General features: G+C 29.2%; 1 protein-coding gene across 1 annotated transcript; it reads left to right on the top strand.

Moving 5' to 3' along the window:
- Positions 1-75: 75 nt before the first annotated feature.
- On the top strand, positions 76-17815 carry LOTGIDRAFT_232683 (hypothetical protein; the record flags this gene model as incomplete). Its single annotated transcript, XM_009057688.1, has 35 exons — positions 76-202; positions 407-518; positions 655-780; positions 1051-1109; positions 1218-1296; positions 1610-1751; positions 2231-2324; positions 2530-2657; positions 2980-3018; positions 3126-3230; positions 3515-3590; positions 3877-3998; positions 4346-4405; positions 4655-4774; positions 5027-5079; positions 5184-5243; positions 5403-5510; positions 5805-5916; positions 6258-6430; positions 7269-7399; positions 7678-7768; positions 9057-9121; positions 9376-9496; positions 9781-9858; positions 10129-10281; positions 11605-11731; positions 11926-12096; positions 12424-12546; positions 12788-12886; positions 13219-13266; positions 13612-13743; positions 14757-14815; positions 15402-15536; positions 15960-16151; positions 17725-17815. The coding sequence occupies 35 exons, from the start codon at positions 76-78 to the stop codon at positions 17813-17815; spliced, it is 3711 nt and encodes a 1236-aa protein (XP_009055936.1).
- Between the last annotated feature and the right edge of the window lie 317 nt (positions 17816-18132).

Raw genomic sequence — 18132 nt, 5'->3', positions numbered from 1 at the left:
ATTTCTGATTAGATAATGATCATAGTCATTGATCTGTTGCCTGTTGGTGTAGATATATAAAAAAAATAAACCAATATGACAGAAACAAGTGATACATTTTCTATGACTCCACCTATGTCACCTCCATTGACGTTTGATTTAGAAGAGCTTCCACATCATCAACCAAACAATTCAGCAGAAGATTTCATGGAGGTTCAGTCAGGTAATGCTGGTATATTAAGAACCCAGTCAAAAATATGATTGATGAATTATTTCAAATACCGGTATCTATTGATAACTTGCATAAGATATTGGAGCCACATGTAATATTAAAACACTGGTATGAAAAGTAAAGTACAAAAATATTTCTAAGCTGCATGGGGATTTGTATGAACGATTTGATTAAATAGCTCTTTCTTTATTTCAGATGTCCTGTTTGATAGATTTCCTGATTTGTGTTTTACTTGTGCTGGAGAAGTCAGAATAGGAAAATCTAACCTCCATAGTAAAAGTTATTTAAGATATGGTGGACTTAAAAGGTATGTTCAATGTTTGGGTCTGGTTTAGATGTATTTTTCAATTTGAAATTGGTTGAAAATCTCTGAAAAGAATATTGTTAGTGTTTTTGTTGCTTGAGCTTGAAGTTGGTACCATAATTTAACTATTTTATTCCAGATTGTTATGTGAAGAAAAAACAATACATCCTTGGTGTAATAATTCTACTATTGATCTATTTGGCTATCAGTTTATAACTCAGCTTGCTTTATCAGAGGACATGGAGCAGCTCTTTATGTTTGCAAAGTAAGTGGTTGGGGTTGTAGGCTGTGCTGTTGATGGTGCCTTCTTATCACTTTAACAGCTTTGAGTTGGCTTTAGAATTATGTGTATGGAAACGAAACTTAAAATCTTATTTAAAATGGATCAATAATGCACACAGAATGTCAGAGTACTCATAAGAAGTAAATCAATCGGGACCAGGAAAAGATGTTAGATTATGCAGAATACTCAGAAGTTGGATATCACAGAGTGCACTGTACATACTTTCTATTAGTATTTCTTCTCTATTTCCAGGATGTGTATTAACAATATACATAACAGTTCTATAGAGTCAGGCTTCCTTTCTAATCAAGGTACGTAAAATCTTCAAATCTTTGTGATTTCTTTATTTTATTTTATTTATTTAACAAAGTTTGTTCATCAGTTATATATTGATCAATTTTATTTTCATATATTTTCAGCTAGTAAAGTTACACAATTAAATGAAAATAGAAAAAGTTTAAGAACATTTTTTCAGTATATTGTATTTTATATCAAACAGTTAGTAAATATTTTTAAAATTTCATATGCACACACAAAAAATGAAAACAAGCTTTCAAGCGATATGATGTGTGACAAATGTAAGATGCTATGTGATGGTCTATATTTCGTACAGTACACATTTTTCAGAGCGTACAATCTTGTTTTGAACTATTATCTTTGATAAAGCCTCTTGATGTACCCATATTTAGCTTGATCAACTAAAAAATGCAGATTGACAAGATTCTCAATCTCATCTAAATGACAAAATTATTTTATGATATATAGCATATATAATATTGATAGTAAAATGTGAAGATATTCTATTATTTAGATATATGAATAATGAAGAGAAAAAGAACAGCAGTATATTGAACAGTATAATAGATAATTTACATGGCATTTTATTATATATTGGTAAAATTAGTGATTTATCATCATCTATAGTAGTTAACATAGCACAGATAACACAACAGGTATTTAGCTCATGTTTATTACAGATATTATCTTCTTCACTCCTATCTAGCAATTTTTCTTACTTAGTTTAACAGAGGAAACATTTAACATTATGTGAACAATGATTAATGCTCAGTAAAAGTTATAAAGCAAGAGATCAAGGGGATACTTAAAATTGGTTGCTTATCTGAGGTAGGTTGCTTCATGCAAGCAGTATAAGAGCAATGTCCCTTTTAGTTCAGCTAATTTCATTATGATTATTAAGACACTGTCATCTTTATAAACAGGAATAGTGACTAAATTCTGCCTTTTAGTGTTTACAATTTTCTTTTTCCATTGATATTAGAAAGTAACTAGGTGTAGTCCTTGTTTTATGGACATATTGATGCTTTAAGATATACTCAGTGAATTGGCACACTCTGACATAACTTTTATAACAAATACTGTTGAGTTAGCTGCTTGAATTAGTTTTGACCTGATTTGTTTCTTGACTTTTCAGAGTAACAGTGTATTGAGTCATCAATATCATAATTATTTAGAAGTTTATTGGTCTATTGTAGAAATTATTTATACCATCGGTACCGTCAATTCAGGTATGTTGTACTATAGTCTTAGGGTCAATAGACATCTTTGTTAATAAACTTAATCATAAAATGATTGAGAAGTTAATTAGCATGCTGAATTCAAATTTTATTGAAAGGTTGTTGATTTTTGATAGATATCTATGGAATTAAATTTATAAATTCAGTTATCATGTATTATGGTTTATTGAGTTTTTTTTTTGTTTTTAAATTCTAGATTATAGATACAATACACATGTAACAGTTATAGATGAAAATCAACAGAATGATACAATATTTATATATGAAGTAATAGATGTTATACTAACAGATTTGATACATATTGCTGTATATAGAAATAACAAGGTATTTATTTAATTTCTAAAAAGTGGTTCCTTGTTGAACTGAGTTGGACATTTTTATTTTCATATCAGGCTTTAGATAAACATGTTAACTGAGAAGTGAATCTATATATTATTAGACCCCTAACTTTACTTTCATATCCATCAAACCTTACATACATGTATAGCAGTTATTTGAAGATTTTGTTTTTGGGTAGTGTGTGGTCTTAACTGAGCGCTGAATCACTGCACAGTAAGTTATAAAAAATTTCCCTCATTGGTCACTGCGGTATTTCCCAAATTGCTGCAGATAAGAAGAATGTGAAAGTTAATTTGTTATATTTTAGGGAAAAAAATTCTTCATTATTGTGACATATTGTTTCATAGTAAGTAGAATATTGTGCAATCCATATCACATTTATATATAGTATTATAATGAGAGTACACAGTTTATTTCTAGAAAAAAAGATTTAATCAGTATTTTGTTTTGTAGATAAAAAGTGATAATTCAACACCATTTAATTGTACATGTTGTATGGAACTATGGATAATGTTGACACATACAGTACAGAAACTACATACACAATATAATAAAGAAGTAGTTAGATCTTTACCTACTATCATTCTGCCTTTCTCATATTATTATTCCTGAAAGTAAATTTTATAAGAGTTTTACCTTGCATTATTTATCAAAGGAAACTATTCCTGAGCTTCTAACCATTCAAACCTATGCATATGATGTTACTTTTATATTATTAAACTACATACTTCTCCCAGTGATAGTACATCGATACATCTTTCAAAGTGTTAAGCTTTTGTCAAAAATACATAATGATATGAAAGAAGTTTGTATTCAAACTCTCAGGTGATATTGTTTTTTAGTCATTTATGGTAAGATTACATAGAATTTTACAGACATTAAATACTAGCACAGATATATCAGATGATATAGATATTGGTAAATATATTCACTTTGTATAATTTATCTATAACAAGACTAGAACTTAATATTTCTTTTAGCTGAATTTTCAATTAGCCAACATGTTAATGATATAGAAAATAGAGCTACTTGAAAGGCAAGCACAAAAATAGAAATCATTTCTAAGTTTATATTTATAATGGAAGGTTTTAGTTAAGTAGAAACTTGTTTTGAAACTGTTGGTAGGTCATAATTTCAAGAAGACCAGTGCTATCTATTAATATTCCTTATTATTTTCCAACAAATTTAACTTTTAATTTTCCAGATAGTACTATATTTTATAATAATTTTGAGAAACCAAAGAATTATTTACAGTTTTCACTATGGTTGATAGTCAATATAGCTAGATTATATACTGTAGATATTCATGGTAACCATAGACAAATAGTAAGTATACACTTTTAGTTACTTAGTTTCTTTTTATTCTCAATGATAATAAAAAGTCCTGTAAGTTTCATCAAACTTTTGAAGAAACTAAGTAATGATTTTATGTCCTTGACAAAGTTTTTAATTAACTTATTGAAAGATTGAAATACCAGCCTTGAGCTATTTAATTTAATTATATTTTCTTAGATATATTTCAGATGTTCTGTTTTTTTTTTCAGGAAAAAAGTGAAAACAGTTATTGAAAAATTTTTTTAATTAACTTATTGAAAAATTGAAATACCAGCCTTGAGCTATTTAATTTATTTATATTTTCTTAGATATATTTCAGATATTCTGCTTTTTTTCAGGAAAAAAGTGAAAATAGTTATTTTATGTTAGAAACAATAGTTAAGAAGACACTTGCAAAGGTTAGAATTTTTTTTGTTCATAATAATGATGATACAAAAATAATTCCTTGAGCTATTTCTTATCTTGTTGAAAAAAGTTGAAAGAGTGATCTCTCTTGAGCTTTTTTTTTGAGACAGATTTGGGTTTGGTGTCATCTGTTATTCAATATTTAAATGAAATTGAATGTAACAATACTCACAAGACTGTCAGTTGATTTGTTAAGAGTATATTGAATTTTAGGTCAAGATTTCTCTGGTTTTTTTTTACAGAATGATTTGAGTGAATATGAATTAAGAAGTCAGTTAAAGTTATGTTTAACTATTTGTCAATTATGGCAACCTAATACAAGTTTAATTGTTATATTGTGGGATTATTATTTCAGAAGATTGGTAAGATATTATATCGTTTGGATTGCAGACAAATCTTAAAATGTACTTAGTATTAGTATTTTATTACTTTAGATGGAACCTGTTTTACTGTTTAAGACTAAGTCACAATAGTATGTCATTCTCACTCAGGGTTCAAAGGAAGAAAAACTTGACTTGAAATTTATATTTTTTACAAGAACATAGATTTTGTCATGTTATCTAATTGTAGTATGCTACATGCTACTTTATGATAATATTTCTTTGGTATTTCAGAATTCTAATTTTCAGTTGCAGCCCTCTGGTATACAAGGATTAACCACATTAAGGTAAAACATTATACTCAAATAGTAATTTTTGGTCAAAAAATGTAATATTATCTAGAAACATTTTCAATCACTTAGTACTAAATAAAATTTACTTTGCTTTTCAGTACTACTCCCCTAGCTTTACTTGATAAATGTAGAAAATTTGATGGAGGACATTTGGAAAGGTAATACTATTGTGTTTGATTTTGAATTTTGATCATGGTTCGTTTGAGTTGAATACCCATCTAACACTATGGATTGATAACACTATAGAGATAAAGAGTCGATAATCCACAGAATCTTATCTAGTGCATTGTGTTATTTCATCCAATTTCTCATTACAGAATAGATCAAGAAACAAGTTTTGGGTTGTTTTTGAAGATTTTATCTTTCAATTTATCGAGATTTGTTGAAACTGGTTCTTATCAAGAATGGAGACAAATGAAAGGAAGGTATGAGTATGATTTGATGATGTAAATTTTATTTTTAATTCTTCAAACCATAGTTTGTAAGAGACTAAAGAGTGTGTTAACCAGCCTGAAAATTTCTGGATTGTTGTTGTTTGAGACGTTCCATGAATTTTGAGCCCATAATTTTTTAACAAGAAGCATATGAAATGGGCTACTTTTAGCTATCTATAAAAGAGGCTAACTTAATATATACATTTTAGTCCATGAATAGTTGCATAATGAAAAGAGAAATTATTCTTTGATTGGTTATATATAATGTCAATCAACATTTTGCAGGTTTTATTCCAAGTTTCATCAGAGACGATTACAAGAATTATCAGAGACAGGTCTAGAGAATTTTACCAGTTTATTTATAACATTATCTATTACTGTAGAATTAGAGGATGTGGTAAATAGCTTATTGTTTTCATATTTCTAATCTTAATAAGATGATAAACTTCTTGTATGTGATTTTTACCAATATACTTTTTCTTATTATAATATTTCATGAAAGTTGTCAAGAAGACAGGGTGTTACCTGCTAACCTCGATTGGGCAACAGAGGTCTAGGACCTAGTTATCTTCCAGTAATTATTTGCTTCACCAACTGATGAAGTGCAATTTAAATTATATTTTTAGAACTGTTCAGAATGAAGATGTGTCTACATTAGTTTTGGGGCCATTTCAAGCGTAGTTATTTTAGAATGGATTGTCACTTAATTTACATAAGATCTGTGAATCTTTATTTCAGGCTGGTAAACTGGTAGATTTTTATAATATGTTAGAGTTTAAGTTATTATCTATCAATAAACGCTGTGTTATATTAAGAGGTTGTCTAGCTTTAATACATATCTATGTTGAAAGAAATATGGATACTTGTTTTATTGTGGATAAGATTGTAAAGTATTTTGATATCTTGTGTAGGTAAGTTCTGTCCTGAAAAATCACTAATTAATAATTAATAACAGAATTTGTAACATCACTTATATCAAACATCAATCTTTTTGGCACAATTCTTGATGGGTTTTGAGGAAACTTGGTATGAGCATTTGTAATCAACTAAGGATGAACCCTATTGAAAATCACACAAATCAAAAAATATTTTGTACGAGTTCTTGAAAACACATTTAGCTAAACATTTTTAGCTCTTAAACACTCCAAATGCACAATCCTTGACTGATTTTGACGAAACTTTGTGTTATTGTTTGTAATCACTCATGGATTAAAAATCAGGAAAACTGAAAAGTATTTTATATTAGTTATTGCACTTGTTCGTGGAAACATGTTCAATTTTTAGCTTCTATATACTCTACAAGGCACAATTCTCAACAGATTTCGACGAAACTTGGAAACACTTTCAATTTTTAGCCTGTAAACACTTTAAGGCTTGATTCTTGCCAGATTTGTCGAAACTTTGTAATATTGTGCAGTATTACCTGAAAAATTTAAAAGAAGTGTATGACTGAAGGTTGAATATTTCATACTGGTAATTGCTACATATATTTTTATTTAAAATCAAAGCTGCCAGTGCCGGATTAGCATAATCTTCGGCTTGTTTCCGAAACCTCACTTATTTTCTGTAAAAAATTTTATTTAATATAGAAATAAAATATTGTTTAATCTCTTAAAGCTGCCAGTGGGCGTATATAACATTGCCTGACAAGCTATCATCTTCTCTATCTAATAGTTATGTGTATTAAAAGGAGGTCATTTATCAATTATTTTTTATTTAGAAAGTTCATACAAATTTATGTTTTATTAGAGAAATGGAGGAAGTTGGAGATCCTCAAAAACATCACAGTATCTGGAAGTTATTTTCTTTGTATATCGATAGTTTCTTAGATATATTAGAATCAAATTCCACTTTATCCTGCTCACAGTATAAACTTTTAGGTTTGTAATTTTATTTGAATAATTTGTATTTCATATTTCGAGAGATTTTTTAATGTGCTTTCATCAGACTAGTGTGTCATTTTGCTTGGAAGCAACCAATTTAATAGTTCACATTTATTTGTTGCCCTTGACTTTGACATTATTGTTTTAGATCATCACCATCTGCAATCTAGATTGAACCAAGCCATTTAGTACAATTACTTTGTTTGTACATTCATGACTTGTCATGAGTGAAGACAAATTTGATATCTTGTCAAAGATTCCTCAACTCATTTTAGGTAATGGTCTTGGTAATGTATGGAATAATTTGGGACAGAATGAATTAAGACATTGTTTAGGAGTATTTACTAATGTCCTTGCTAAATTAAGGTCAGTATACATTTACATAGAAATAGTTTTCACTTGTAGAGTTATCCTTTCTTGAATATCTGCTAAAAACATATTCTGGGACTTAATTTAATACTTTGCAAAAATTGTGAGGATATGGTGGGAATAGAATTGGTGGTGAATAGTGTTGAAACGGTTAGTGAATTTTAGGAACTGGGTAATCGTTGGCATTAACCGTTTGTTACCCGGTTAATTACTAAAGATTATAAAAGGAGTCAAAAACCACATTTCCGGCAGTAACTCATCGTTAACAAAACTAGAGTAAGTGTAAATGAGTACCCAGGAAGATTTGGCTAGTTCCCGGCGAATGTTCGGTACAAATCAAAAGGTACCAAACAACCCTTTGAAGCGTCTGCTTCAATGTAAGATTAGAGCGGGCCTGACAGAGTTCAGACGGACTGGTGCCATTGTCACTCATTGCTACAGTCTCTAACAGATCAAAGGTTTTTATACCAGTTGTGGGGTCAGTGTAATGAGTGTATCTCATTGAAGTCGCCGCAAATCAGTGTACAGGTTCCACAACTGGTATTAAACTATTGTCTCAATGAATCCGTACTCATGAATAAGCTTGAAGCTGATTGACAGACAAGAAGAAACAAACAGTCAATTAGAGGAGAGTTAATAAAAAGTAATACAATCTTTATAACTGTTTTTTTCTCGTACCCAATTGAAATAGTAAAACTAATAACAAAACTTTTTAAAACACTAGAACATGCTTAAAAAGCACTGTGTTACATTCCGCAATACAATGAAAATAATAACAAGATTCAACAAACCGCGATAATGTTTAACCTAATTAACATAACGGTGCACATGGCGACTGTCGACAAAGACCATCGTGACGCGATTATCTAGAACGAGTAATTAGTTGAACTTATATCAAAAAAGAGGCTTGATAATCTTGACCACAATTCTTGCATCTCGTTAGTGTTTTGATAATTGATACCCTCTTGATTTATTAATCTCAATTATTCAATCAATAAAGATGTTAATTTACTAAAGAAACAGCTTAAAGACTCATTCAGTGACAAATTTTCTGTCAAAATTGCTCTCTTTTTACTTCTTATAAAATTAACGGTTAACCGTTTCAACACTAGTGGTGAACATGTAGCAAATTCTTATAGGATGCTTTAGGTCACAATTTTTCAGTTATATGTTTCATAAGAAACAGAATTCTTTAACACTTTTATTTGCACTATTATGTTAAAATTCTTGAAAATCTGTATATATATGTAGAAAGGCAATCAGTGTATTTGAATATTGAATTTAGGTCTATTATGGAAAACCATGAAGCGAATCCTCATCTACATCAAACATCTACATCTCAACATGGAGGTAAATTTACATCATCTTGTAAACATGCATCAAAAATAAATAAACATTTTCATCCCATTTTTGATATTTTATTTTGTATGTTCCACATACATACTTTTTGTTGCAAAGTGAGATATAACTGTCATTGTGATAAAACAAATTAATAATGATGTTGTTGATTTTCACTTATAGATAAGCTACCTATGTGAAACTGAATTGTTTGAAACAGTGATTTGAATACCATACTTAATAGTTATTTATTTATTTTTTTACAGAATTAGCCCATGCTTTATGGCAGTTAGTTTTTCCTTTTATTAAAGAACATAGTTGTACACAGACACCACCTTCTAACCTAGCAGATTTAGCTTCATCTTTTACTATGTTATCACATCACATGTATGTTTTAGCATTGAAATATAAAAATAGTATGAAATCATAGTTTTCACTAAGATGTATTGGATATTTTGATATAGATGGTATCATCATTAGTTATACTAACAATATCTTCAAGAGCGTATGAACTACTACAATATCTTATTATTGAATTGCAAGAGAGCTGAATGTTGGATTTTATTTTTGAAAAAATTCTATTAAGAGCTAAAATAAGGCTATTCACTGATAAAGTAAATATGCTCTTGAAAGCTTAATCCATAGAAGCTATAGTATCTTTTTTGTTTCAGTCCACCCTCATTAGTACCAGCTGATAAATATGTTAATCACTTTAAATATTTCGGCTTATCAGAAAATGTTCATGTTAGGTTTGTATTTTTTCACTGAATTTTTCTTAGCAACATAAAGTTATGTGTATCGAATTTTGTAAATGAAATATTTCAAGCTTAGATTTGTAAAACATTCATCTTTGGAGTTTTGTAGTCTCATGTGTTGTGTCCCATTGATTTTTACAGCCAGTGTCATTGGGAATTGGCTATAACTTTGTTCTGATGTTCTCTTTGCATTAATTGAAGTGACTTCAACTATAAAATATTGCTACTTCAATTTATTCAAATTTTCTTGTTTTATACTTACAGTGTAAGTTGTCGGTATTTATCATTGGTATTTAACGAAGCTGGTGCCAAAGATTCTATATTAAATACATGTCAACAATCAACATTAATACAAGCCTGGTTCCGTTGTATTATATTATTACCTTCTACAACTCTTGAATTACATAATATAACCAGGTAAATACATGTCAACAATCAACATTAATACAAGCCTGGTTCCGTTGTATTATATTATTACCTTCTACAACTCTTGAATTACATAATATTACCAGGTAAATACATGTCAACAATCAACATTAATACAAGCCTGGTTTCCGTTGTATTATATTATTACCTTCTACAACTCTTGAATTACATAATATAACCAGGTAAATACATGTCAACAATCAACATTAATACAAGCCTGGTTCCGTTGTATTATATTATTACCTTCTACAACTCTTGAATTACATAATATAACCAGGTAAATACATGTCAACAATCAACATTAATACAAGCCTGGTTCCGTTGTATTATATTATTACCTTCTACAACTCTTGAATTACATAGTATAACCAGGTAAATACATGTCAACAATCAACATTAATACAAGCCTGGTTTCCGTTGTATTATATTATTACCTTCTACAACTCTTGAATTACATAATATAACCAGGTAAATACATGTCAACAATCAACATTAATACAAGCCTGGTTCCGTTGTATTATATTATTACCTTCTACAACTCTTGAATTACATAATATAACCAGGTAAATACATGTCAACAATCAACATTAATACAAGCCTGGTTCCATTGGGTTATATTATTACCTTCTATAACTCTTGAATTACATAATATAACCAGGTAAATACATGTCAACAATCAACATTAATACAAGCCTGGTTCCGTTGGGTTATATTATTACCTTCTACAACTCCTGAATTACATAATATAACCAGGTAGATACATGTCAACAATCAACATTAATACAAGCCTGGTTCCGTTGTATTATATTATTACCTTCTACAACTCTTGAATTACATAATATAACCAGGTAAATACATGTCAACAATCAACATTAATACAAGCCTGGTTCCGTTGTATTATATTATTATCTTCTACAACTCCTGAATTACATAATATAACCAGTTAAATGCATATATAACTAGGTAAATACATATATAACCTCAATGCACTTGTGACAGTGATGTATTATTGTATTGCTACATCAAAGGATATAGATCATTCTAGTTTTTTAAATCTATTAATTTCTTGGCATTACTGCAGCTTTTCTCAAATACATTAAATTTCTAAATCAATTTTTACATTACTAGTCCCAATTACTTATAAATAGCATTGTGGAATCAGATTATCTTTGTCTCTGTATATTATAAAAGCAGAAAAGATTACCAACATATATTATAAAAGCAGAAAAGATTATCAACCAGAAATCCATTTTGGTTTTCTGAAGTTTAATTTGAGTACTGCATAGCTCATTAATTCTCAAACTCTCTATTCAGGGTAATGTTGGAATTGAGTGAAGTGAAGAAAGTTTTAAATGATGTTGGACAAAGTTCTATCCCACAAATAGAGAACGCACCTAAGATATTTATTAAGTCTCTAGGTAGACTTTATCAGAATGCTCAGGTATTAATACCACTACCATCAATGATTATGTACTGCTTCAAGATTTATGACCAAGAGTAACATCTGAGAAATTTCCAATAGATTTTTATTTTGAATATTTAGAAAGGTATCTTTGAACTAAATGTTTAGATGTTAGAACTATTTAAAGATGACATATAATTTTATTATCAATAATGAATGTGTTTATATTATAGAATTTAAAGGAGAAAATGATATTAAGAGATCAAGTAATGTGTTATTTTTCTTTAATACCACAACATGTATCACCAGTATTAAAAATAATGGGACCAGGAGATATACTACATAATATATTTATTACAGTTGGTTATATAGTAAAACATTGTGCTCCATTACTATTCTTACAGGTAAATTCTTTACAACTTACATTTATCAAACACAACAGAATTATATGCATTATCCTTTGATGTGGAATGACCAGCAGACTTAGATATTTTCTTTGGAATCAATGAGCCTTGAAAATAATCTCTTTTCAGCCAACATTTTAGCGGTAATGTAAATTAGATAAAAACTATGCCATTATTGAATCAAAATTTGATTGCACATTATTTGACTAAAGCAGAACATTGTCAGATCATTGATGCCCAGTGTATTAAGCTTCAAAAAGGAACAGGAAATAAACCTGTATTACGAAGATTGACAAATTTTATGTCACGGTTTGTTTTGTATTTCAGTCTAATCCCAACTGTCCCCTACCAGCTATAATATCAGCTATGGTAACACCTCATTTTATTCTTAATACCAACAAACCTGTTAATTCAGCATTCCTAGCTGTACTTAAAGATACACTTTATATGGTATGTATGTATATCTTTCTGTAGTATGATAACTTTGGAATTTTCCAAATCATCAGTATTCCAGTTCACCAAAAATATGCATGGTTATAACATTTGTTTCAAAAGACAATGAATTAAATCATTTTTAAATTGGGACATTGAATGCTTGTTTTTGGTTATTTTCTGCTTCAGCATTTTGAAATCTAATATTTTTACCTTCTCAGTATGGTGGATTATTATCATAAAATGATGTATATTTTAGTTTATTCAAGGATTAAGTAAGTTAGATTTTAGAAGAGCGCCCTATGTTGAGAGAAGATTAAAAGATATAGTTGGTATTTATTTAGAAAAGTTTTCTATCGTAAGTACTTCATGATTTGAAAGAGATGACCTTCATAAAACCAACAACACCACAAGTTATAAATATGTTTTTATTTCTGTTGAATAGGCATTGTTACAGGAGAAATGTGTAAAATTTGATTTTTATGACTAGAGGCACCATGTTTTTGTGTGATCTCCTCAGAAGACTTGCTAAAAGTGATTTCCAACTAAAATTTGTGAAAAATATCTAAGGAATAAAGCTTTCTTTTTTTGAAGTTATGGTAATGGGTTGATCAACATGGATAAGGAATTTAATAAGGACAAAATTTAAATACCTTTTACAGATAATAGATATATTTAACTTTCTTTCAGAAATCTAGTAGCACTTTTAATGAATCAACATCTATTCATCCATTAATAGTAAGTATGGTACAACATTTTCTCTTCATTACAGTACTTGCTTCCCATGTTATATTAGCAACGATTGAATGTAAATAGACAGTCTCTCAACCTGTGCCTCTTCTGTAGCATCATTGGCCATTATGTTGGCCACAAAGAATTTAGGTGCTTCCTGGTCAATTCAATTCATAGTGTTAAAAAAGTCTGATTCTTTGAGGTATATCCAAGGAATAATATAGACAATCAATTTTAATGGTCTTGTACAAAGAGACAAAAAAACTTATAAAAAAAAACATTCTTTGTGACTGTGTCACTTTTAAATTGCGGAAGTCTTATTACAAATATATGTTCTATTTTCTATTACAGAGCTGCTTGAGTGAATCTTTTATTAAATCACCTACACAACAAAACATCAATTTCCGGCATTTTATATTTGAAATAGTACATGAGAAATATTTGAGGTTAAAAAATTTGACCTTGCCGTCTTCAGCTAATCTAGTATGTATTTAATTAATATTACATTGGCTTAAGCTGAAGGTTTTATTTTAACTGAAATTTCCAATCTCAAACATTTTTATACGCCCACATGAAATGGGGGGCGTATATTGTCGTCACCCATGTCCGTCGGTCGATACGTCCGTCCGTCCGTCCACAATTGCTCGTAAACACTCTACAGGGCACAATTCTTGACGGATTTTAACGAAACTTAGTATGTGTGTTCGCAATCACCCAAGGATAAACCCTATTGAAAATCAGTGAAATCGAAAAATATTTAGCATGAATTATTGCCCTTGTTAATTTTAGCTCGTAAACACTCTACAGGGCACAATTCTTGACAGATTTTGACGAAACTTGGTATGAGTGTTCGTAATCACCCAAGGATAAACCCTATTGAAAATCAGCGAAATCGAAAAATATTTAGTATGAATTATTGCCCTTGTTCTTGCAAACCGTTCAATTTTTAGCTCGTAAACACTCTAGAAGGGACAATTCTTGACAGATTTTGACGAAACTTGGTATGAGTGTTCGTATTCACCCAAGGATAAACCCTATAGAAAAATCAGGGAAATCGAAAAATATGTAGTATGAATTATTGCCTATATTTTTGAATATAATCTGCAAATACACAATTCATGACAGACTTATTGAAATCACCCAAGGATAAATCTGATCAAAAATCTTGTACAACATGTAATTTTTATTCTACAAAGGAGAAGTCTAAAACAAATTTGACAACTTGATGAAATTGATCACAATCAAAACTAAACCTTTTGAAATATAAAATACAAGTTATTGCCGTTATTCTTACAAATGTGTTTGATTTTTAACTTGTGATGGCACAGCTTGTGATGGATTTGGGTATAAGTTGAATATTTCCTGGTGTCTATGTTTGCTATTTTCTAACAAATATTCAATTTCAAACAAAGCTATCAGTGGGCGTATATTACCTTGCCTGGCAAGCTATCTTCATTATATTGTTATCAAAACTCATGTGTTTTTTTTTCATCTAGGGTCTGTTGTATGTAACTGAAGTTTTTCAGAGAACATCTAGTGGAGAAGTTATTGCTAGGTTAGTTTCCATTTATTCGAAATCCCTATTATAGAAGTTAAAAGCTGAAGTCAAATAATGTTTACCAAATTTAACTCTCAACTATCTCCAACAATTTCTTTACTTGTAGATATTGTTTTATGTTACACAATTACAAACATCACATGCATATAGTGTTGGCTCACTGTTATTTTTTTTTTTTTTATAATATTCCATTATTATATATGTACAAGTGTGTAGTTGCGCAAATATATTTTTGCACATCCTGGTTCAAGTTAAAACATGAATATGAGCAGTCTATCTTCTTTTGGGCAGAATAAATGGAAATTGAGAAATAAGCAAGATTTTTTCTGTCTATTACTACACTACTTACACTACCTAAACATTAAGTGGATGTACAAAATAATCTTTATTATATACAGTATTATTTTTGCAGAATTGCTAATTGGATTTACTCATTACATAAGTGTCATGTCAGTAGATCATTATAATAGTGTAATATGATATTATTTTAACCAACCATTGCTGATGTGATACTTTGTAGTATGTGGGTGTTTATTTCCAATCAGCTAGTAAAATAGTTGTTTTCGTTTAATTTAAATTACAGAGATCATAAAGTATTAATGATGACAATATTAGAATATATTCTATTTTCAACTACACCAGCTATGAAACAACATGCTAGCAAAATAATGCAGTTTATATTGGAAGCTTGTTATAAAAACTCTTCAATTGTACCTTGGTATGTTGTTAATCTTTCAACAATTCTCTAAATTAAGTGTAATTTTCCCCGTTCAGAGATAATGTAAATCATTATTAAACTATGGTATTGTTGGAGAAAATCTTCTTAAAGAAGAAACATTTGAACTATTGATTGATGAATCAGCTCTACTTAGTAGTGTTAAAGGCTTAATTCTTTTTCACTCTAATATATAATGAAGCTCTCTCAAGTTTGAGCTCCTGTTTCCTTTCAGAACTCAAATCTGACTAAAATAAGCTTAATTTAAAAACAAAGATAAAATATATAGTGCATATGGAAATGACAATATAAGTCAAAACATACATGTTGAATATTTACTATTTAAAGTGATATGGTAACTTATGCTATAATATCTATAAATAAAGAGGTTTATATGCTACTAATATGATGTATTATATATTACAGTAAAGAATTAGAAGTTATAATAAGAAGGTTTATTGAGTTATATTATAAGATGTATTTTGATGGTGTATTTAGTATATTAGAGACTATAGCAGTACTATATCAAGATATAATAGTTAATCTGGTACCATACTGTTCTGAGTTAGTCATCAATTTAGAAATTAAACGTGGTGCTGGTTTAGATAGTAAAATTAGGTAAATTAAACATTCTGTTTAAAGGTACTTTATGGGATAACAGTAATTTGAACTGTGTTGAAAAAAATGGCATTTTAAAAAGGTCATTACTACTCAAGAAGTATCAGACTGAAAAATCATTCTCCATTCCCTGCCTATTTAACAACAAAAACTGACAAAATTAATTTTCTATGGTGCTATTTTTGGCTTTGTTCAATACCTTTCTTTATTGTAAGTAAATCTTATGATGAGCTAAAATTGCTCTATTTCTGTTGTTTTTTCTTTAAAGGGGCATTCCGCTTTTTAGTAAAAAGTTTTATTATCAAAAACCTTGTAAATTATACCTGAAAATATTTCTAAAGTATGCTAATGTATGTTCTTGATCAAACTGAATTTGTTTTAAAAGGTTTAATTAGAGACAGAGAATACTAATTGTTAATTATGAACTTTGACCTATTTTTGGTGTTTGGCTTTATAATGACTCGGTACTACTAGTTGAAACCTTTACAATACGTAGGAGACATATTTCTCTACAATTAGGCATTCATTTCACTTAAATCTGTACAGCAGTTTTCTAACAGCTTCCAATAAGCATAACGAAATTATAAACCGTATGCAATGTTTATAAATATTTTTGGCATATAAAAATTAATGGATTTTGTTAGGTAAAACTTTCAGATATGTTAAAAGGCACATTTCTCTAGACTTTGGTGTATAGTTTTCACAAATTGGAGACAAAAAAATTTTCAACTTACAGAAAAGCAGAACATCCCTTAAAAATTTGGTGACAGTAAAGCAAACATTTTTCTTAAAGGATTTCATTTAATTATGGATTGACGAAAGTTCACATAGCTAATACTATAATGATGAATATGAAATATGATCATTTTTTGACTGCAGGCTTCACTCCTTTAACTGGTAATTGGAAGTTAAGTCTCATTCTCTCATGTAATTTATACACTGTTTGCTATAGTTCTCTAACATACTTCAGTAACAAAGACAATATTGTGATGAAATATTGATTTTAGATACAACTATGTTCTATGCATATAAATTGTTTTTCAAGGAGAAGTATAATCTATACTATAGAGTATTAAAAGTCCTGAATATGAACTTGTTGAATATTTTTCAATCAATCAATCAATCAAAGATATTTTTTAACTTGAGAACTTACATACTTTGACTGACTGAAGATTACTGCATGGTTTAATATTTTGATTTGTTCCAGATGCACTCAAATATCTTTGCTCAATTAAAACATAGGAATAATATGATATAGAAATGTTCTTACAAGAGTTTGATTGACAGGTTTATTAAATAAAATGTTAGGTATAATTTGACATCATTGACCATGTGTTGGTGTTTTTTTAAAAATATGCTGTTGCCATTTTGTAACAATTTCCCATTAGGTTATGTAGGTAAGCTTTATCAAACTTTCAATTTATATTTCCACTAGAATGTAATCAGACGCGAGCCATTTTCTATTCCGAAGACAAACAGAAAATGTAATGAAGTGTAAGAAGACAGATGAGAAGTGGAACGAGTCAGACACATTATTACAATGTATTATTTAACATTATTTATTTTATTCTAGGAAAACCTATTACAGTTTATTACACTTGGTGGGTGAAGTTGGTTTATTAGAAATACAGAGATTACAACAAACTACTTCTACTAATACATGATAGCTTGTATTGTATACAATTACTGAAGAAATCTGTGATAACAGAGTAGTAGAGGATACTTCCTTACCTTTATCATGTTACAGAAATATATGAGAGCTGCAATTTTATTACTGAAGAAATCTGTGATTATAGTGTAATAGATGCTATGCTCCCTGACCCAGAATAACAGGCCAGCTGCAATTCTATTGTGAATTCAGTGTAGCATTAAAGAAAACTGCTGTGAAAGAAAACAACTTCCGCTTCCTTGACTAAGTGATCTTGTTTCAAATAAATATCTTAGACTGAGATTAACACATGGTTAATTAATCTATAAACTT

This window comes from Lottia gigantea (genome assembly GCF_000327385.1).
Source record: "Lottia gigantea unplaced genomic scaffold LOTGIsca_31, whole genome shotgun sequence".
Classification (NCBI taxonomy): Eukaryota; Metazoa; Mollusca; class Gastropoda; family Lottiidae; genus Lottia; species Lottia gigantea.
This window is presented reverse-complemented; position numbering and strand designations above follow the sequence as displayed.